This window comes from Triticum urartu, chromosome 7 (assembly GCF_003073215.2).
Source record: "Triticum urartu cultivar G1812 chromosome 7, Tu2.1, whole genome shotgun sequence".
In the NCBI taxonomy this organism is placed as follows: domain Eukaryota; kingdom Viridiplantae; phylum Streptophyta; class Magnoliopsida; order Poales; family Poaceae; genus Triticum; species Triticum urartu.
Genome location: NC_053028.1, coordinates 602,846,260 through 602,869,378, shown reverse-complemented (window position 1 = coordinate 602,869,378; position 23,119 = coordinate 602,846,260). Strand labels below are relative to the sequence as shown.

The 23,119-nt window shown below is 45.2% G+C and overlaps 1 protein-coding gene and 1 pseudogene across 1 annotated transcript; one reads left to right on the top strand and one right to left on the bottom strand.

The window, feature by feature from the left end:
- Window positions 1-1,263: 1,263 nt before the first annotated feature.
- LOC125520131 (cadmium/zinc-transporting ATPase HMA2-like) lies at window positions 1,264-5,597 on the bottom strand. The gene is made up of 7 exons (XM_048684959.1): window positions 5,461-5,597; window positions 4,667-4,922; window positions 4,427-4,564; window positions 3,996-4,323; window positions 3,698-3,900; window positions 3,238-3,437; window positions 1,264-3,115 (listed from the first exon to the last, which is right to left on the bottom strand). Exons 2-7 carry the CDS (start codon window positions 4,908-4,910, stop codon window positions 1,727-1,729), a joined length of 2,502 nt encoding a protein of 833 aa, XP_048540916.1. The 5' UTR covers window positions 4,911-4,922; window positions 5,461-5,597; the 3' UTR covers window positions 1,264-1,726.
- A 6,917-nt stretch (window positions 5,598-12,514) lies between these two features.
- Window positions 12,515-22,027, top strand: LOC125519145 (annotated as a pseudogene).
- The last annotated feature ends 1,092 nt before the right edge of the window (window positions 22,028-23,119 follow it).

Below are 23,119 nucleotides of genomic sequence, written 5' to 3'. Positions count from 1 at the left end.
TGAACCCACTTTGAAAAACACATTTCTAAATTCTAAAAGAATCTGGAAAAAAATTGCACGGGTACGTCTCCATGTTCTATGTGCGTGCATAAAGTTTCACAGAAAAATAACTTTTTTTGTGGCCTGTGCAAAAAGACAAAAAATTATGTCGTGAAACACTATTTAGAAGCACTGAAATTTGTCTTTTTTGCGGAGGCAAAACAAAGACATTTTTCATAAAACTTTGTGCCGCGTACACACATTTGTGAACATGTATGCGTGATATTTTCTTTTGATTTTTTGACATTTTAAAACGCGCTTAAAATGCATTTTATGAAAAGTGGGTGCATATGCCCATGGGTTCAGATGGTGCCCTCTCAACCCCAAACCCCCTAACAACGAGGCAGGTAAAAAAAGAGATGTCTAGCAGTTTCAGTTTGTTCAAGGATCATAGAGTATTGCCAGTCCAATTCGGCTTATGCATATTCTCTCTAGTAAGCATCGGGTCTTGAGAGGCATTTTCGCACGCCAGATCCATCTATAATGAGATCCTGCAACATGTGTACATAGAAGGAGAAAAAGAACAAGAAAAAATGCTACTGATACTTGGACTTAGACAGTACTAGTGAACAGTGTCAGGTTCATCAGGAAAATTCCTGGAAGTAGAATGATAAAAAATCAATGACATTCAATTATTCCAATAGTCATCAGGAAAATTCCTGGAAGTCAAATGATCAGCAATCAATGCCATACCATTATTCCAGTAGTCACCAGGAAAATACCATTATTCCACTGGTCATCAGGAAAATTCATGGAAGCCAGATGATCAGCAATGCCATTCCATTGTTCCAATAGTCATCAGGAAAATTCCTGAATGTCAAATAAACAGTGCCATTCCACTGTTCCAGCAGTTCAGCTCCAAGGGCTTTTTTTTAGACAAGTTCAGCTTTAGGTGACGCCTGAAAGGGATGTTTGGGCTGCAATTCATGCAACCTCTAATGGTACATTTTTGTTTTTGACAAATGTCAAAGTGCACATGAATTTTTCAGAGGTATAGCCACAACCTCATCATGTCACCATTTTTCAAAGAAACTTTCCTAGCAGCAAAATCTACATCCATAAATTTAAGAAGGGATTTGAACTTATGTTTACATGTTTCCATAAGTTCTTGCCACAACTGCACAACTGCAGTATACATCCTTAAAAGATTACTGCCTTACTGTAATGCAAAACACTGACACTGCATTAAAGGGATACACCATTTCATAGCTTGACCAACAATGGTTCTATGCGACATTCCGAAACGTTTCATAATAAGCCAACTTAGTTGAAGTTTTCCCTCAACAAAAGTCAAGTATGATTACAACTCGGTACTCTGATAAGGAAACCTGATAAGAAGTTATAAACTGATCTCTACACCAGCTTCTTCCAATTATTGCTGAAGCACACTGATACTATGAACAAACCTCTCTCTTTGCACCTTCTCAAATTCTTCGAGAAGGTGCAAAATCAACAAGGAGAAAACCAGAGCAGCATATCATTTCAGAATGACACCTGCTTCATGAAAATCAAGACTTCTACACCATTTCTTCAGCAGCTAAGCAAAGCAAAACCAGATCAAATATCTATCATCAGCCATGGGAATCTAGCTATATATGCCGACCAGGCGGCTTCAGCAGTCGCTGTTTCTTTCTAGATAGTTACTCGCTTCGGTCATCTTACCAACATAACATCTATACTTTCCATTCTACTCTACTATAATCTCTGGTAGTTTCAACATGCTGTGGCTGCAGCAGCTGCGCGCCCTAGTCCTGCAACACCTGCGGATTATTCCGGTACGACCAACCGGCCAGCTTGGACAAACTTCTTTGCCTTTGCTTTCACATCCCTTGCTGCTCACCGTACTGTGACAGTTTCCCCTGCTGCAATCCGTCGGAGCCGGGACGTGATCCTTGACCTTCAGGTGATGTCCACACGCTTCCTCTTTGTGTTCTTTGATGCATTGGATTTCCTGCTCATGGTGATCAGGCAATGCGCTCTCGATAGATATCGACAGCTCTGGAACTGGATCAGCCGCACTGCCGTCATGCTTATGGTCGTGGCAGGAATGCGTATCTGCGACATGCACTGTTTGCTCTTCATCACAGCAATGATGCTCATGGTTCTGCTCATGGTCGTGGCAAGCATGCTCAGTGGCACAAAGCAAGCTGATTGGTTCTTCACAGTGCTTGTGATCATGGCAATCATGCTCATCGGCAGAATGTGAACTGTTGGGTTCTTGGTGGTGGCTATGTTCATGGTCATGGCAATCATGCTTGTTCGCAGTGGGGTGAGGGTTGCAGATGCTGTGGGTATGGCCATGCCCATGGGAAACATGCTTGCTTGTCACCATCTGGCTGCTCGGCTCTTTGCAGTGGCTATGGCCATGGCCATGATCATGGCAGCCATGCTTGTCTGTGGAATGCAGGTTGCTCGGCTCTTTATGGTGATCATGCTCATGGTGATGATCATGGCAGCCATGCTTGTCTGTGGAATGCAGGTTGCTAGGCTCTTTGTGGTGATCATGCTCATGGTGATGATCATGGCAAGAATGCTTGCCTGCAGATACATGCTCATGCTGATGACCATTGGAGCAGTGGTGGTGGGAAGTACTATGCTCATGCTTTTTTGAGTGAGAAGAAGCACAGCATTTCTTCGCCACCTTTCCACTGCCTTTCTCCCTCAGTAGCAGCATGCTGTACATGATCACCAACAAGCATGTGCCAACATCAGCAAGGACTGCTGCCCAAATAAGCGGATGCCCGGCAAACGCAAGTGCAACAATTGCAAGCTTCGTAGTCACCGAGAAGACAATGTTCACGACGATGGTCCGGTGTGTCCTCCTGACCAGCTTGATAGCCTTTGGGATCCTGCGGATGTCATTCGACATCAGAGTAATGTGACTCGTCTCCATTGCGACGGCTGAACCGGACACACCCATGGAGACTCCAACATCAGCCTTAGCCAGTGCTGGGGCATCATTCATGCCGTCGCCAATCATCAGTGTAGGGCCATCTCTTGCCTTCAGTTCATCAACAATTCTCACTTTATCTTCTGGCAGAAGTTCAGCATGAACCTCGGCTAGTATGTTCCCCAGCTGCCACAAAAAGAAAAGAAACAGCAAAATCAGAAGGTGTTGCATTTGTATCCACTAGAGAAAGGAAAATACAAAACAATAAGATCCACCTATTCTCCAGAAGAAAAAGAAGAAATCATTACCTGGTTTTGCGCATGTGTGGCAGCGGCAGTACTATCGCCAGTAAGCATCACTGACTTTATGCCCAATGATCTCAACTCCTTGATGGCCTCGGCTGACCCAGTTCGGCATGAATCCGATAGGCTGAATACCCCAATCAATTCCTTGTTGCAGGCCACGTATCCGATGGTAACTCCTTTCATGTGTTCTACTATGTCCGGAACTATAGAACAAAAAAAGTTGCACATGATCAGTTAACAGCTCAAGATTTCAACAGAAAATTGTGTTTCGATTAAACAAAATAGAAGAATGAAGAAAAATATACTGTAAAAATGACTAACTTAATGCTACTGAGCAATGCTCATTTCAGTAACTTCATGCATGGGTAGGTTTGTCTCTTATTAAACAGTAAGTCCAATTGTAAATAGCAAAAGAATGTTGTCAACATTGAATATGTAAATGCTGAGTTCACATTTCACCAACCTGTTTGACACGATGCCCTTGCCAAGATCCTTTTGTTCCCAACATATACGCCCTCTCCATCAATTTCACTGTAAATCCCCTCACCAGGATAGATTTGAAACTCAGCAACATTTTCTGATTTTGGCTCTACAGAGTTTGATTGAGCATAACCAACAAGAGCAGATGCCATTGGGTGGCTCGACCTGCTCTCGATGCTTGAAACCCTGCAACAGTCATGGAATTAAAATACTGCAAGAAGATCGAAGCACATAATGTCGTTGAAGAATTTTGAGCATTCTGATATGGACGCCACACTCACCAGTAAATAAGTTGTTGCTTCGAAACACGCTCACCAACTGTCTGAAACTCCTCGACAGAGAACTCGCCTCTAGTGATTGTACCAGTCTTGTCAAAGGCAGCAACTTTGATACTGGCCAAGGACTCAAGGACATCCCCTCCTTTGATGAGGAGCCCGGTCCTCGCGGCCCTCAGTAGCGCGCAGAAGGTTGCCACAGGTGTCGACAGCACCAGAGCACATGGACAAGCACTCACCAGGAGAACTAGGGCCAGTTCAAACCAGTGTCTTAGGTTGCGTGCTCTGACACACACAGGGATCACTGCCACTGCTGCAGACATGAAAATAACAGCTGCGAGGTGCAACCAAAGATCACAGTAAGTAAAACCATCCGATCCTACAACTGTCAATGACTGAATTTTCGCTACAGGCATAGTCTCTTCTATCTGGCTTACTGGGTGTGTAGTACTTGGCGCAAGTGTCGATCAGCCTCTGCGTACTGGATCGACTGTTTTGGGCTTCTTCGACCAGCCTTGCCATTTTGGCCACCGCAGAGTTGTCGGCCATAGCAGTTGTCCTCATAGCAATGTAACCTGACAGATCACCAATGTAGAATCAGTGCATGATCAGCGACCAGAGGTGAATTTTAGGCATCCCAGCAATGTCGATTCCAGTGACAGTGTAGTATGTATTACCATCTATGTTGAGTGTGCCAGCCCAGACCTGGGAGTCTGCCTGCTTGGACACAGGGAAGGACTCCCCGGTGAGGGTGCTCTCGTCGACCTCACTCCGTCCATCAACAACAACACCATCGATCGGCACGACTTCCCCTGCCTTCACAGCTATTACTGTATTGATCTTCACATCCTGGGTAGCAACCACTTGTCCAGTCTCTGCCAGAACAGCATTTTGTGGTGCCATGCTCATCAGTGACGACATGCCAGCAGTGGCCTGCATGTCAAAGAGTATGTAATCAGATTTTTCAGGGACAAAGTAGCACAAAAAGAAAAATTATTGCCCATGTAGACATATTTAATGATTACTGCTTCTTTTTTAGAAGACATTACTTTTAGTAGTTGCCTTCAGCTCCTCATCTTTCCAAAATTATTGGCGTGGCTTTCCCTAATCATGTCTTACACCTAGATATGAGTGTATATGCATGTCTGAGTCCACTAGATATAAAGTTCATTAGTCCCTTGGCTGATAAGTGACAGCTGAGGTATGCTAAAAAGGCAATACAATCAGCGAAACGGGCCTGGCTCTACTCCAACCTACTACGCGTAGAATGGCAGACCAAAATATGTTCACAAGTCCATCAGTGGGTCTAGTGCACATCAATATCAGCATACCCTGCCATGCCGCATCAGTACGAATATGTGCTCCTAACCATGCCACATCGGAAAAAAAGCTCCCTTTCCCGGTAAGTGGGGTCATGAGAGGACCTCACAGCTCTGATCTCTTAGGTGAAAGGAATTTGTGGACAACATACCTTGCCGCAGGCCCTGGTCTCGAGCCATTCGGCTATGGTGAAGAGGAAGACGATGAACCCGGCCTCAGAATAGTCCTTGAGAGCTATGGCCCCAGCAACTGCAAACAAAGCAAGTAAAACAAGTGAGCCATTGGCTATTCAATTGCCACCATCCATTTCCTGCCAAAATTGCCACAATTTATGGGACGGCAGAGCACCAAAAAGGAATGGGTGTAAATATGTGACGATGACAAGATACCGTTCCTCCAAGACGAGTAGATTAAGCCAACAGGTATATAGTTTTTTACAGAAAGTGGTGATTATATATACACACAGACTAGTTCCCTAGATACAACTTTCCTTTTATATTACCACTGCAAATAGAAACTCTGACACCTACTCTCATAATTGAGTCTCCATCAAAAGATCCGAGATGCTGACACATTTTTATCTGCAATCTGAACAGAAATTTTGTTTTCTAGCATAGTATTATAGAATACATAAACGAATATAAATTCTGACCAAAGTTCCTATGCTGATCCTTTCAAGAATCTGAGCAATCTTGACAGCACAAAAACCACAACGCTAGAAAGACCGATTCGAGCAAAGCATTGCTTGTTCTAAGTGGAATCCGATACCCTATCTGAGATGCGACATCGCCACATGGAGAGGAAAGGAAGCAGATTTCTGTCCATTTGGCATAAACCTTAGCATCACAGCAACCTATCGCTTTGGTGCAGTTCAAAGTGGGGGGTCCCTACAGGAAGAACAAATACCAAGGGGGAAGTTTTAGCAAGTGAGACATAAGCTTTTGGTAGTATCTTTCCAGAGCCTGTTTTCCCACTAGCTAAGCACCCACCATTCATACTGGTGCAAGGAAGCAACCTGCCTTGACCCCAGTTTCCTGGGTGACTTTTGGCTTTTTTCTCAGCGATGTTTAACACCTAGCAACATCATCAGTACTTCCAATGATTCAGTCTGTGGTTTTTCGTTAATTAACTAGGCAAGTCTCTTCTGCTTAATTAATCGACGAGGTAAAGCTTTTGCCCCCGTTTATAAAAAAGGTATTTCCAAAGAGTGCTAGCGGGTGTTGAGCGTATACGAAGCAACAGAAGATGGCGACAGAAGATTTGTTTTAGAACAAGGCCCTGATTGGCGTGGAGGTGGACTTATAAAATTACTCATGTCTTCCTCTCTTTTGAATTTTTGATGTGGTAACTAGTTCAAAGCATTTTTTTATTCAGATGTATAAACAAAATCTTACCAGAATTGGTAAGGATTCCTCTGTCAAACTAGCAGATTCCACACGAGTTAAACACATCACATTCGTAGGAAATTTTTTTTTTAGAAAATTGATGAGTTTTATCTGCAACTAGGCTATGTGGTGGTGGGGGGGGGGGCAAAGATTCATGAATTTAAGGATACTGTACACCATAACTGCATGAATCTAGAGTTCTAGACAGGAAAAAGGCAAGCCCAGTGACATGAAACATATGCTGTGTGCGTGTGCAGGCTACAGATCACATCCTGAGTTTACAGAAAGTGGTGATTATATACACACAAAATTGCTACTGCAAATAGAAAATTGGATCCCTCCTCTCATAATCGAGCCTCCATCAAAAGATTCGAGACACTGACACATTTTTATCTGCTGGTCTGAACAGACAATTTGTTTTCTAGCATAGTATCGGGTAAAAGAAGAACTCTGTTCAAGTTCCTTTCATGAAACTGAGGTATCTTGACAGCCAGACCTCTAGAGAGAACGACTCGATTCGAGCAAAGCGTTGCTCACTCAAAGTGGAATCCGATACCCTATCTGAGATGCGACATCGCCACATGGGGAGGAAAGGAAGCGGATTTCTGTCCATTTAGCATAGACAGTAGCATCACAACAACCTATCGCTTTGGCTACAGGAACACCACCACCAATCTAGATGTGCCATAGACAGACCCGATCCAGAACTCCCAGGGGGTTCTGGACGGGTTTCGGGGAAGTTTCAGCAAGCGAGACATCGCAAGCTCCGAGTATCTTTCTAGAGACTGTTTTGGTTCTGCCCTCCCACTAGCCAGTTAAGCACCCACCATGCGTGCTGGCACTGGTGCAAGGAAGCAACCTGTCTTGACCCCAGTTTCCTGGGCGACTCTTATTTTCGGCATATTGGCACCACTGCTAACAACAAGCGGCAGGTATATAACGCCGAGCGGCGCGGAGCGTGGTGCTGGAAAACGGTGCGAGCGCAGGACGGGGAGAGCGACGCGTGCTGATCGGGGCCGGGTGGGGCGGGGCGGGGCGGATGGATGGTGACGGAGGCGGCACTGGGATTCCGGGGGAGCCCACCGGCAGTGCCGAGTTCACCCAGGAGTCCAAGACGGATCGGGCGGAGGGGAGGAGGGAGAGGCGTGATGAACTGCGGTTCGGGGCCGTGCCGGAAAGCCGAGAGAGACGGCCGCTTGTGGGGGGAGGGAAGGTGTGGTTCGGAGGCCGGGTTGATTAACCGCCTCCGCGCCTGATGTAAACGCAAGCAGGCCTCCCCCGTGGTTCCATCAACCGCCTCGTTTTGGTTTCCGTTTGGGCCACGCCTGGTTAGGCCTGTCTTTCTCAGTTTTCATATGGAAGAAGTTGCAGTATCTTTTTAGTTTCCAGGGAGGACCCTCCCAATTGGTATTATTTTTTAGAAATCCCCTAAAAAAAGTTTTTTCAGAATGCCATAGTTACCTAGAAAAATGTAGTTTGAAATATTTTGAGACGTTTGGGCAGAAACGAAAACCCAGTCTCCTTTTTAACACGGTCCAATCGCAGAAGCCCTATATACACACACATACACTCATCATATGAATGCACGCGCGCATACCCTATCCATATGAGCACCTCTGAGATACTTTGAGCCGGAATCACATCTTGAGATTGACGAAGTCATCATAGACACCTCATAGTCGCCCGGTGCCAAGTCTAGGACTTGAACTTTGATGGGCGGTTTCACCATAAGAAACCTAATACATGACGATTTAATGCAATTTTAGATTGTTTACTGAGATTATGACAATGCTTAGACCAAAATTTAATATTAGTTGTGTAATTTTTTGACAAAATTTGTACTATGATGCCCCCAAGACCAAAAAACTAGGTTCACCACCGGCGGTAGACAGAAAGGATGCAATACATAGGCTCGCTGAAGGAAATTGAGGGGAGAAAGGCTTCACCCTAGTCGCCTTGCAAGAGGGGAAAGAAAGAGCCGTGTCAAAATAAATAACAGGATAACAATGATATTTTGTCTCGTGCACATAAGAGAGAAAATAATTTATAATTAGTATTCCATCCGTTCACAAATATAAGATGTTCTAATTTTTTTGAATTGGATGTATATAAACAGGTTTTAATGTATTTGTTCATTCATTTCAGCCCGTATATAATTCATATTGAAATATTCAAAATATCTTATATTTGTGAACAGAGGGAGCTGTTGTTAATTATACAACTTTAATTTCCTTGCTGGCAAACTCCGGTGCTTGATGTGCTTTGTACTTTCAGTAAACTTTAATACTCATTCCGAGTAGTAGATTTGCACACTAGTAAAAAAAGGGTCAAATGTGAAGCACATTAATGCCGGGTTGAATTTGAGCCGACACGAATGTGACCATTAGTGCCGGTTTCAACGGCTAGGCGGGCGGGCATCATTAGTACCGGTTCGTGGGCAACCTTTAGTACCGGTTCATGCCATGAACCAGTACTAATGAGGCCAGTGGTCAGGCTGGGGCCCCCACGACGACCTTTAGTACCGGTTCATGGCATGAACCGGTACTAGAGTTTCTTAGTAAGCTGATTTTTAGTCCCACCCCGCCAAGAGAGAGACAGTATAAGCGGTTTATAAGTCGTGAGTGAGAGACAATGACGAAGAGGCGCAATGCTCACCTGCACGTTGATTAGCTTCAAGCCTTTCGGAATAGCATAGATTGCACTGAGCTATGTGCAGTGCAGTCTACACTATTCCAAAAGGCTTGAAGCAAATTAACCAGCATTGCACCTCTTTTTTATTTTTAATAACTTATTTGAACTCCGAACTTCTTGTGTTCCGTATGCAACATTCAAAGCGACGTCATCAACTTCCAACATGTTCTGACATCATTTGTTGTTTTTCAATCATTTACCGAATTGTTTAAAGAGCTAAATGACCGTGAAATTGAAAATCTCTACAAAATGAACTGTGAAAATGTTGAAATTTAGCATGGTATCATCTGCATGCTTCCACTGTCCCGGGGCTTGGTATTTGAACCAGTTGAATAATTAATAGATCTCAATTTATATTGACAGCTTACTTCCAATCAAGCAAACATGTCCGGCGCTTAGTAGACAGGACCGTCCACTGTCCCGGGGTTGAACTAAACTCCGAGGAGACAAGTCATTATGTTTCATGGTTTGAGGATCTTGATGTTGTCAAGACAATTTTTTTTCCTGCACTTAGAAATGTTAGTACTCAAAACGTGCGACCAATAGTGTTCGTACTAAACTACGATCACATATATTTAGGAAAGATGGTAAGATTTCTACTATTTCTCCTTAGTGCATCTTTTGCATACATTATTTTTTAAGCTAAACTTTATTGCTAAGTATGTTACTATACGATGTTCTTCAACAAGGACTCCTGATGAATGTTGTGCCTGATTGGATCGAGACTAAAGGTATCATGAATATTGTTAGCTTACGGCCAAGATATCCTATAATGCACTTTAGTGCATTCAGGATTTCTAATAGCGAGGAATGCTTAATAGTAAAATATTGGAGCAAAATTGTGAACGATCACAGAGAAGTACCAGGGGGCAGCAATCAGAAGCGCAACCCACGATTAGGAGACAGGTTCATCTGCATGCTCCAATATGATGAATCAGCAAAGCTATACATGTTCTATACTATTTTACCTGAGAGAGAGCAGCAGGAGTGATTAATTAGCTAGTTCATGCTCTTAGTACTTGTCCTCTCATGTCCGTGTTCTTCGTCCTGAACTTAATCTCAAAGAGTGATTTGCTTTTGTGGTGTTATGAACGCTTATAATATCATTACCATGTTGAACTCGATGATATCTTTGCTTCTGGTACAAGTGAATGTTTCTTCTTTAAACTAGTGTTGGTGGTGATTAGATAGCGGTAATGACTATATGATGATTAAGTAGTGATAATGAGACGACTATTATATGATGATTTTTAGCTAGCTATGAAAACTGTTGTTGGTGATGATATATATGATGCAAGAGTTTTGATATTAATATGATGATGATGATGAGTTATTATATCATTTATGAAAGAAACTGCATATTAGTTTCAACTGGATGGATTCTAGCTAAGTAATCAAGTATATGCCATATCCACATTACCTCGATCACTTAATTAGGTGATCAAGTATATATAATATGGATATGACATATACTTGATGACTTAGCTAGGATCCACATGCATCCAGTCAAACTAATCTGCGGTACATTCACCTAATGATTTAAAAAATCATTATAATGTAAAACAATCACTAAATTAAATTAAAAACACAAAATTAAAGTAAAAATAAAAAATAAAACCAAAACACACCCAAACATTTAGTACCGGTTGGTGTTACCAACCGGTACTAATGTTCTACGCGCCCACGGAGCTGGCTCGTGCCACGTGGTTACCCTTTAGCACCGGTTCGTGCTGAACCGGTACTAAAGGGGGGGGGACCTTTAGTGCCCACAATTTAGTGCCGGTTACCGAACCGGCACTAAAGGGCCTTACGAACCGGTGCTATTGCCCGGTTCTGCACTAGTGGCATCATTTTCGTAAAAAAGAAGAAGATTCATTTACATCCACTCAAACATGGAGCAGGGATGATGTTGCAACACCGCGTTTCCCCCATTACCCCAGGTTATAGAATGATGCAGATCAATACTCCCTCCGTTCCTTTATATAAGGTGCATATGTTTATGATAAAATCCAACAATGTAAGGTGCATTTTTTCTAATATCTCGTAATCTCTCTTTTAGCCCTTCAAAATAAAGGAAATAATATCTCTTCTGATTGCATGTATCTCTTTTTCTAGAAAAAGAAAATAAAGTATCTCTCTCTTGATTGTCAGTATCTCTTCATTTCATAGCCTAACTGATTTACTTGCCACTAACCAACAAAATTATCAAGGGTATTTTTATCTTAAATTATCTATAATTTGTTGCTTCGGTCACCGTGCCTGAAACAATACACCTTAGATAAAGCAGAGGGAGTAAGTGCGATCGGACGGAGAAAGCATACGTTTTAAAATACGTAGTTTGAGCCAACCAACCTGTGATTGGATGGTTAGAGGGACTGTGGTATCCCGGCCCACCAGACTTTATAAAATTCATTCAAGATGATATGCCGTATATGAGCGCCTACGTGTGTATTGTGTTAAAAAAAGTAGTTTGAAACAAGAAGGTCAGGTGCATAAAGGAATGTGAAACCTACTAGTACGAGAGAAGATGCGTGCAACTCTGAAACCCGCATCTTTCACGAGTCTGTAGCGAGAAAACCTGGGAAAGCTTTAAGCATCCGCTTTGTACATTTTCAGTTCCAACAGAGAAGATGGGTAGATCGATCCTACGCGCGGCAATGGCGTGGATCCCACTGGCATCATATCTCCTATCCTATGATGAAGCACCGATATACGTCAAAAGCTGGCGTGTCCATGTACCGCACGTCGCCGATATGGCGATACGCACGATACGGCCGGGATACCCAGGCCGTGCGTATCATGACTTCTGATTATTATTAAAAAAGAAAAAAATGACGATACGCCGGGGACGCCCTCGGGATACGGCAGGACACGGCCATGCAGCCTCAAGCCCATTAGGGCATCTCCAACCGTTCGGCCCTCAGGAGGCATTTTTTTCGCCGCTTGTGGGGCTGCCCGCGAAATTTTTGGCTTGGGGGTGAAAAGATCTCCAGCCGTTTCCACCCTCAAGCGAGGCCGTCGAACGCGTCGCCTTCCAGCAGCTTGCGCCCGCGCCTGGCCGTGGCCGCCCTCCGCTGCTGCCGCCCGCGCGTGCACGCACGCACCAGCTCCCCCTGCTCGCTCGCGGCCATGGGGACGGCCACTGCGAGGACGAAGAAGACGAGGCCCTCCCCGCCCCGGCCATGCGCGCGCGAGCCCCTCCCCGGCTACGCGTGCTCCGCTCCGGCCACGCGAGCCCCCCGCCACAGCTGCGCGAGCGCGAGTGTTGGAAATATGCCCTAGAGGCAATAATAAATTGGTTATTATTATATTTCCTTGTTCATGATAATCGTTTATTGTCCATGCTAGAATTGTATTGACAGGAAACTCAGATACATGTGTGCATACATAGACAACACCATGTCCCTAGTAAGCCTCTAGTTGACTAGCCCGTTGATCAATAGATGGTTACGGTTTCCTGACCATGGACATTGGATGTCATTGATAACGGGATCACATCATTAGGAGAATGATGTGATGGACAAGACCCAATTCTAAGCCTAGCACAAAGATCATGTAGTTCGTATGCTAAAGCTTTTCTAATGTCAAGTATCATTTCCTTAGACCATGAGATTGTGCAACTCCCGGATACCGTAGGAGTGCTTTGGGTGTGCCAAACGTCACAATGTAACTGGGTGGCTATAAAGGTACACTACAGGTATCTCCGAAAGTGTCGTTGGGTTGGCACGAATCGAGACTGGGATTTGTCACTCCATATAAACGGAGAGGTATCTCTGGGCCCACTCGGTAGGACATCATCATAATGTGCACAATGTGATCAAGGAGTTGATCACGGGATGATGTGTTACGGAACGAGTAAAGAGACTTGCCGGTAACGAGATTGAACAAGGTATCGGGATACCGACGATCGAATCTCGGACAAGTATCGTACTGATAGGAAAAGGGAATTGTATACGGGATTGATTAAGTCCTTGACATCGTGGTTCATCTGATGAGATCATCGTGGAGCATGTGGGAGCCAACATGGGTATCCAGATCCCGCTGTTGGTTATTGACTGGAGAACGTCTCGGTCATGTCTGCATGGTTCCCGAACCCGTAGGGTCTACACACTTAAGGTTCGATGACGCTAGGGTTATAAAGGAAGTTTGTATGTGGTTACCGAATGTTGTTCGGAGTCCCGGATGAGATCCCGGACGTCACGAGGAGTTCCGGAATGGTCCGGAGGTAAAGATTTATATATAGGAAGTCCTGTTTTGGTCACTGGAAAAGTTTCGAATTTTATCGGTAACGTACCGGGACCACCGGGAGGGTCCCGGGGGTCCACTAAGTGGGGCCACAAGCCCCGGAGGGATGCATGGGCCAAGTGTGGGAGGGGACCAGCCCCAGGTGGGCTGGTGCTCCCCCCACCAAGGCCCAAGGCGCAAGGGAGTGGGAAAGGGGGGCAAACCCTAGGGCAGATGGGCCCTAAGGCCCACCCTGGTGCACCTTCCCCTCTCCCCTTCCCTTGGCCGCCCCTAGATGGGATCTAGGGGGCTGCCGCCACCCCTAGGGAGGGAACCCTAGGTGGGGCGCAGCCCCTCCCGTTTCCCTATATATACTTGAGGTTTGGGCTGCCCACAACACACGAGTTCCTCTCTATCTTGGCGCAGCTCTACCCCTCTCTTTCTCCTCATATCTCGCGGTGCTTGGCGAAGCCCTGCTGGATCACCACGCTCCACCACGCTCCTCCACCACCACTACGCCGTTGTGCTGCTGCTGGATGGAGTCTTCCTCAACCTCTCCCTCTCCCCTTGCTGGATCAAGGCGTAGGAGACGTCACCGGGCTGTACGTGTGTTGAACACGGAGGTGCCGTCCGTTCGGCACTAGGATCATCGGTGATTTGGATCACGACGAGTACGACTCCATCACCCCCGTTCTCTTGAACGCTTCCTCTTAGCGATCTACAAGGGTATGTAGATGCACTCTCCTTCCCCTCGTTGCTGGTCTCTCCATAGATAGATCTTGGTGACACGTAGGAAAATTTTGAATTTCTGCTACGTTCCCCAACAGTGGCATCATGAGCTAGGTCTATTGCGTAGATTCCATGCACGAGTAGAACACAAAGTAGTTGTGGGCGTTGATTTTGTTCAATATGCTTACCGTTACTAGTCCAATCTTGATTCGGCGGCATTGTGGGATGAAGCGGCCCGGACCAACCTTACACGTAAGCTTACGTGAGACCGGTTCCACCGACAAACATGCACTAGTTGCATAAGGTGGCTGGCGGGTGTCTATCTCTCCCACTTTAATCGGATCGGATTCGATGAAAAGGGTCCTTATTAAGGGTAAATAGCAATTGGCATATCACGTTGTGGTTTTGTGTAGGTAAGAAACGTTCTTGCTAGAAACCCATAGCAGCCACGTAAAACATGCAAACAACAATTAGAGGACGTCTAACTTGTTTTTGCAGGGTATGCTATGTGATGTGATATGGCCAAAGGATGTGATGAATGATATATGTGATGTATGAGATGATCATGTTCTTGTAATAGGAATCACGACTTGCATGTCGATGAGTATGACAACTGGCAGGAGCCATAGGAGTTGTCTTAATTTATTTATGACCTACGTGTCAACATAAACGTCATGTAATTACTTTACTTTATTGCTAACCGTTAGCTGTAGTAGTAGAAGTAATAGTTGGCGAGACAACTTCATGAAGACACGATGATGGAGATCATGGTGTCATGCCGGTGACGATGATGATCATGGAGCCCCGAAGATGGAGATCAAAAAGAGCAAAGTGATGATGGCCATATCATGTCACTATTTGATTGCATGTGATGTTTATCATGTGTTTGCATCTTATTTGCTTAGAACGACGGTAGTAAATAAGATGATCCCTCATTAAAATTTCAAGAAAGTGTTTCCCCTAACTGTGAACCGTTGCGAAAGTTCGTCGTTTCGAAGCACCACGTGATGATCGGGTGTGATAAATTCTTACGTTCGAATACAACGGGTGTTGACGAGCCTAGCATGTACAGACATGGTCTCGGAACACATGCAAAACACTTAGGTTGACTTGACGAGCCTAGCATGTACAGACATGGCCTCGGAACACAAGAGACCGAAAGGTCGAGCATGAGTCATATGATAGATACGATCAACATGAAGATGTTCACCGATGTTGACTAGTCCGTCTCACGTGATGATCGTACACGGCCTAGTTGACTCGGATCATGTAATCACTTAGATGACTAGAGGGATGTCTATCTGAGTGGGAGTTCATAAGATGAACTTAATTATCCTGAACATAGTCAAAAGGTCTTCGCAAATTATGTCGTAGCTCGTGCTTTAGTTCTACTGTTTAGACATGTTCCTAGAGAAAATTTAGTTGAAAGTTGATAGTAGCAATCATGCGGACTAGGTCCGTAAACTGAGGATTGTCCTCATTGCTTCATAGAAGGCTTATGTCCTTAATGCACCGCTCAGTGTGCTGAACCTCGAACGTCGTTTGTGGATGTTGCGAACATCTGACATACACATTTTGATAACTACGTATAGTTCAGTTAAACGGTTTAGAGTTGAGGCACCGAAGACGTTTTAAAACGTCACGAAACATATGAGATGTTTCAAGGGCTGAAATTGGGATTTCAGGCTCGTGCCCACGTCAAGAGGTATAAGACCTCCGACGATTTTCTTAGCCTGCAAACTAAGGGAGAAAAGCTCAATTGTTGAACTTGTGCTCAGATTGTCTGAGTACAACAATCATTTGAATCGAGTGGGAGTTGATCTTCCAGATGAAACAGTAATGTTTCTCCGAAGTCATTGCCACCAAGCTGCTAGAGCTTCGTGATGAACTATGACATATCAGGGATAGATATGATCCTTGAGCTATTCGCGACACCGCGAAAGTAGAAATCAAAAGGGAGCATCAATCGTTGATGGTTAGTAAAACCACTAGTTTCAAGAAGGCAAGGGCAAGAAAGGGATACTTCATGGAACAACAAATCAGTTGCTGTTCTAAGTGAAGAAACCCAAAGTTGAACCCAAGCCCGAGACTAAGTGCTTCTGTAATAAGGGGAACAGTCACTGGAGCAGAAACCCTAGATACTTGGTAGATTAGAAGGCTGGCAAGGTCGATAGAAGTATATTGGATATACATTGTGTTGATGTGTACTTTACTAGTACTCCTAGTAGCACCAGGGTATTAGATACCGTTCGGCTAAGTGTTAGTAACTCGAAATAAAAGCACGGAATAAACGGAGGACTAGCTAAAGGTGAGCTGACGATATGTGTTGGAAGTGTTTCCAATGTTGATATGATCAAGCATCGCACGCTCCCTCTACCATCGAGATTGGTGTTTGCGTTGAGCATAGACATGATTGGATTATGTCTATCGCAATACGGTTATTCATTTAAGGAGAATAATGGTTACTCTGTTATTTATAATACCTTCAATGGTCTTGCACCTAAAATGAATGGTTTATTGAATCTCGATCGTAGTGATACACATGTTCATGGTTCATGCCAAAAGATATAAGATAGTAATTATAGTACCACCTACTTGTGGCACTGCCACGTAAGTCATATCGGTATAAAACACATGAAGAAGCTCCATGTTGATGGATCTTTGGGCTCACTCGTTTTGAAAAGTTTGAGACATGCGAACTATGTCTATTGGTGTATATGCATGAAGAAACTCCATGCAAATGGACCGTTTGGACTCACTTGATTTTGAATCACTTGAGACATGCAAATCATACCACATGGGCAAGATGATTGAAAGCCTCGTTTTCAGTAAAATGGAACTAGAAAGCAACTTGTTGGAAGTAATACATTTTGATGTGTGCAGTCCAATGAGTGCTGAGGCGTGTAGTAGATACCGTTATGTTCTTACTTCACAGATGATTTGAGTAGATGTTGAGTGTATTTACTTGATGAATCACGTGTCTGAATTATTGAAAGGTTCAAGTAATTTCAGGGTGAAGTTGAAAGATCGCCGTGACAAGAGGATAAAATATCTATGATATGATCATAGAGATGAATATCTGAATTACGAGTTTGGCACAAAATTAAGACATTGTGGAAATTGTTTCACAACTAATACAGTCTGGAACACCACAGTGTGATGGTGTGCCCGAACATCATAACTGCACCCTATTGGATATGATGCATACCATGATGTCTCTTATCGAATTACCACGATAGTTTATGGGTTAGGCATTAGAGACAACCACATTCACTTTAAATTGGGCATCACGTAATTCCGATGAGATGACACCGTATGAACTATGGTTTAGAGAAACCTAAGCAGTCATTTCTTAAAAGTTTGGGGCTGCAACGCTTATGTGAAAAAGTTTCAGGCTGATAAGCTCGAACCCAAAGCGGATAAATGCATCTTCATAAGACACCCAAACAGTTGGGTATACCTCCTGTCTCAGATTCGAAAGCAATAAGGGATTGTTTCTAGAATCGGGTCCTTTCTCGAGGAAAATTTTCTCTCGAAAGAATTGAGTGGGAGGATGGTGGAGACTTGATAAGGTTATTAAACCGCCTCTTCAACTAGTGTGTGGCAGGGCACAGGGAGTTGTTCCTGTGGCACCTACACCAATTGAAGTGGAAGCTTATGATAGTGATCATAAAACTTCAGATCAAGTCACTACCAAACCTCGTGGAATGACAAGGATGCGTACTACTTCAGAGTGGTACGTAATCCTGTCTTGGAAGTCATGTTGCTAGACAACAATGAACCTACGAGCTATGGAGAAGCGATGGTGGGCCTGGATTCCAAAATGGCTCGAGGCCATATAATCCGAGAGAGGATCCATATATGAAAACAAAGTGTAGACTTTGGAAGAACTACTTGATGGTCGTAAGGCTGTTAGGTACATATGGATTTTAAAAGAAAGACGGACAATGATGATAAGTATCACCATTAAGAAAGTTCGACTTGTCGTTAAGATGTTTTCCGACAAGTTCAAGGAGTTGACTACGATGAGACTTTCTCACTCGTAGCGATGCTAAGAGTCTGTTGGAATTATATTAGCGATTACTGCATTATTTATGAAATCATGCAGATAGGATGTCAAAACATTGTTTCCTCGACGATTTTCTTGAGGAAAGGTTGTATGTGATACAAACCGGAAGGTTTTGTCAATCCTGAAAGATGCTAACAAGTATGCAAAGCTCCAGCAATCCTTCTAAGGACTGGAGTAAGCATCTCGGAGTTGGAATGTATGCTTTGATAAGATGATAAAAGTTTTGGGTGTATACAAATTTTATGAGAAACTTGTATTTCCAAAGAAGTGAGTGGGAGCACTATAGAATTTCTGATAAATATATGTTGTTGACATATTGTTGATCAGAAATGACGTAGAATTTCTGGAAAGCATATAGGGTTATTTGGAAAGTGTTTTTCAATGGAAAGCCTGAATTAAGCTACTTGAACATTGAGCATCAAGATCTATAAGGATAGATCAAAATGCTTAATGGTATTTTCAAATGAGCACATACCTTGACATGATCTTGAAGGTGTTCAAGATGGATCAGTCAAATAAGGAGTTCTTTCCTGAGTTGTAAGGTATGAAGTTAAGACTTAAAGCTCGACCACGGCAGAAGAAAGAGGAAGGACGAAAGTCGTCCCCTATGCTTTTGTCATAGGCTCTCTACAGTATGCTATGCTGTGTACCGCACCTGAAGTGTGCCTTGCCATAAGTCAGTCAAGGGGTACAAGAGTGATCCAAGAATGGATCACAGGACAGCGGTCAAAGTTATCCTTAGTAACTAGTGGACTAAGGAATTTTCTCGATTATGGAGGTGGTAAAAGAGTTCGTCGTAAAGGGTTACGCCGATGCAAACTTTGACACTAATCCAGATTATTCTGAGTAGTAAACTGGATTCGTGTAGTAGAATAGTTATTTGGAATAGCTCCAATTAGAACGTAGTAGCTGCATCTAGGAGATGACATAGAGATTTATAAAGCACACACGGATCTAAAAGGTTCAGATCCGTTGACTATAACATCTCTCACAAGCATAACATGATCAAACCCAGAACTCATGAGTGTTAATCACATGATAATGTGAACTAGATTATTGATTCTAGTAGACTCTTTGGGTGTTAGTCACATGGGGATGTGACCTTGAGTGTTAATCACATATCGATGTGAACTGGATTATTGACTCTAGTGCAAGTGGGAGACTGTTGGAAATATGCCCTAGAGGCAATAATAAATTGGTTATTATTATATTTCCTTGTTCATGATAATCGTTTATTGTCCATGCTAGAATTGTATTGACAGGAAACTCAGATACATGTGTGGATACATAGACAACACCATGTCCCTAGTAAGCCTCTAGTTGACTAGCTCGTTGATCAATAGATGGTTACGGTTTCCTGACCATGGACATTAAATGTCATTGATAATGGGATCACATCATTAGGAGAATGATGTGATGGACAAGACCCAATCCTAAGCCTAGCATAAAGATCATGTAGTTCGCATGCTAAAGCTTTTCTAATGCCAAGTATCATTTCCTTAGACCGTGAGATTGTGCAACTCCCGGATACCGTAGGAGTGCTTTGGGTGTGCCAAACGTCACAACGTAACTGGGTGGCTATAAAGGTACACTACAGGTATCTCCGAAAGTGTCTGTTGGGTTGGCACGAATCGAGACTGGGATTTGCACTCCGTATGAACGGAGAGGTATCTCTAGGCCCACTCGGTAGGACATCATCATAATGTGCACAATGTGATCAAGGAGTTGATCACGGGATGATGTGTTACAGAACGAGTAAAGAGACTTGCCGGTAACGAGATTGAACAAGGTATCGGGATACCGACGATCGAATCTCAGACAAGTATCGTACCGATAGACAAAGGGAATTGTATACGGGATTGATTAAGTCCTTGACATCGTGGTTCATCTGATGAGATCATCGTGGAGCATGTGGGAGCCAACATGGGTATCCAGATCCCGCTGTTGGTTATTGACTGGAGAACGTCTCGGTCATGTCTGCATGGTTCCCGAACCCGTAGGGTCTGCACACTTAAGGTTCGATGACGCTAGGGTTATAAAGGAAGTTTGTATGTGGTTACCGAATGTTGTTCGTAGTCCCGGATGAGATCCCGGACGTCACGAGGAGTTTCGAAATGGTCCGGAGGTAAAGATTTATATATAGGAAGTCCTGTTTTGGTCACCGAAAAAGTTTCGGGTTTTATCGGTAACGTACCGGGACCATCGGGAGGGTCCCGGGGGTTCACTAAGTGGGGCCACAAGCCCCGGAGGGATGCATGGGCCATGTTTGGGAGGGGACCAGCCCCAGGTGGGCTGATGCGCCCCCACCAAGGCCCAAGGCGCAAGGGAGTGGGAAAGGGGGGCAAACCCTAGGGCAGATGGGCCCTAAGGCCCACCCTGGTGCGCCTCCCCCTCTCCCCTCCCCTTGGCCGCCCCTAGATGGGATCTAGGGGGCTGCCGTCACCCCTAGGGAGGGAACCCTAGGTGGGGGCACAGCCCCTCCCCTTCCCCTATATATACTTGAGGTTTGGGCTGCCCACAACACACGAGTTCCTCTCTATCTTGGCGCAGCCCTACCCCTGTCTTTCTCCTGATATCTCGCGGTGCTTGGCGAAGCCCTACTGGATCACCACGCTCCTCCACCACCACCACGCCGTTGTGCTGCTGCTGGATGGAGTCTTCCTCAACCTCTCCCTCTCCCCTTGCTGGATCAAGGCGTAGGAGACGTCACCGGGCTGTACGTGTGTTGAACACGGAGGTGCCGTCCGTTCGGCACTAGGATCATCGATGATTTGGATCACGATGAGTACGACTCCATCAACCCCGTTCTCTTAAACGCTTCCGCTTAGCGATCTACAAGGGTATGTAGATGCACTCTCCTTCCCCTCGTAGCTGGTCTCTCCATAGATAGATCTTGGTGACACGTAGAAAAATTTGAATTTCTGCTACGTTCCCCAACAGCGAGCCCCCGCCCCGGCCATGCACCGTGGAGTGCGCGGGCGGGGGCACCGACGCGCACGTCGACGCGGTGAGGATCCTGGCCACCATGGAGCCGGAGATGGTGCCCTACCTGACCCGGGACGACACGGAGAAGCATGGACGGGTCAAGATGGCCGTGGAGGCCATGGCTGCCGTCTTGTCTGAGGGCGGAGTCAGCGAATATGCCAAGAAACCGATCTGGTGAGGATCCTCAAGGAGGCCACATCACCGGCAGCCATCCTGTGCATGGCCGCGGCTGTGCAGGTACGCGCGCGGCCTGCCCGAGCGTCGATGGTCCGATCCGACGCAGTGCCCGCGCTCGCGCTCGCCGTGGCGGCCGCGCCCACAGCCGCGGCGGAGTCCACGCTGATGCTGTAGTAGAGGCGGCCCACTGCAGCCGCGTCGGCGGCCGTGATGGGCAAATGGGGCGCGAGGCCGTGGTGGCGTTGTTGTGGCTGTCCTGCTGCGCGGGAGGCGGGGAGCGGAAGATGAGGGAGGCGCTGGCAGCCGTGCCGGAAGCGGTGGGGAAGCTGTTGGTGGTGATGCAAGGGGACTGCTCGCCGGCGACATCGAAGATGGCCGGCGAGCGCGAGCCCCGCTCCGCGCCGGGCACGAGCCCCTCCGCGGCCATGCGTGCTCCGCTTCGGCTGTGTGTGTGGTAGGTGGCAGATGAAAAAGAAGAGGAGAGAAGAGAAAAAAAAGAGAAAGGAAAGGAGAGAGGAGAGACAGGGAAGAAAGAGGGGCTGGCAAGTGGGCCTGTGCATGCAAAAAAGACATGTCGACGTCCCCAGCTGCCTCCCAGGGGCCTGGGATTGGGGTGGGTGTGTCGGCGCTAACTTTCGTCAAATCCGGCGAAAAACAGCTTTCTGGGGGCCCGAGTGGGGCGCTTTTTACCCGCCGGCGTCTAAAAAGTGGCCTGGGGGGCGTCTTGGGGGGCCGGCTGGAGATGCCCTTAGAGGCCCACGTATACGCCTCTCCCACTCCCTCCCTCCCTCTTTGACTTTCACGATTGGATCGAGGGCGACGAGCACGGCAGCATGCTGCCGCGGCCTGTCTCACTGTCGCTCGTCGCCGCCGCACTGTCAACTCGCCATGCAGACGTCTCGAGCGACCTTTTCTCCGCCGCCATGGCAAGAGTGAGGTAATTGACCCAATACAAGACAAATACGCCCTATGGTAACGTTTTCGTACACTATGTCAAATTTGCAACTTGAAAAAGTTTGGCTTGATGCAAAACAAGTAAGCCTTGTAAATCCAAATGGAGGGACTATATGGTAGCTGATTTAAATGGCATTTAATCCCTTTTGACATTTTATAACAATATTTGCATGCGAGCGCTACTACTAATTCTTTTATTCTCAAAATATTTTTTTTTATAGAAAATCATCAAGAAATCACTAGTATGCTACAAATAGCATGCAATCAATTTAACTTTATTGTTCACTTGGGTTTAACAACTTGTTTGGGACTGAAAGATTTTATTGCAGCTCGGGTTTACCCTTTAAATATAGAGTAAACAAAACACACAAGATAGGTTTGTTCCAATCAATCCAGAACATCCAAAAAAAAACATAATGGATGAAAAATTTATCTTTATTACGAATTACTCTCATAACTTTCCCTAAATAACTGCCTTATGTGCATGTTATTGGTTTGCCATGTTCCATTGTTGTATCTTTCTTCTATTTGCTGCATTCTTTCCTCGCAAGTCAAGACGCTCCATAGCCTCTTCTCTCAATTGCATATGTCAGTTT

Bases quoted from the DNA above. Each gene is read 5' to 3' on its own strand.
- LOC125520131 (XM_048684959.1), bottom strand. From the start codon at position 4,910: ATGTCGTCACTGATGAGCATGGCACCACAAAATGCTGTTCTGGCAGAG. The intron at 4,565-4,666 runs GTAATACATACT...GTGATCTGTCAG, and splicing joins TGGCACACTCAACATAGATG to GTTACATTGCTATGAGGACA. The intron at 3,438-3,697 runs GTTGGTGAAATG...TTTGTTCTATAG, and splicing joins AAGGGCATCGTGTCAAACAG to TTCCGGACATAGTAGAACAC.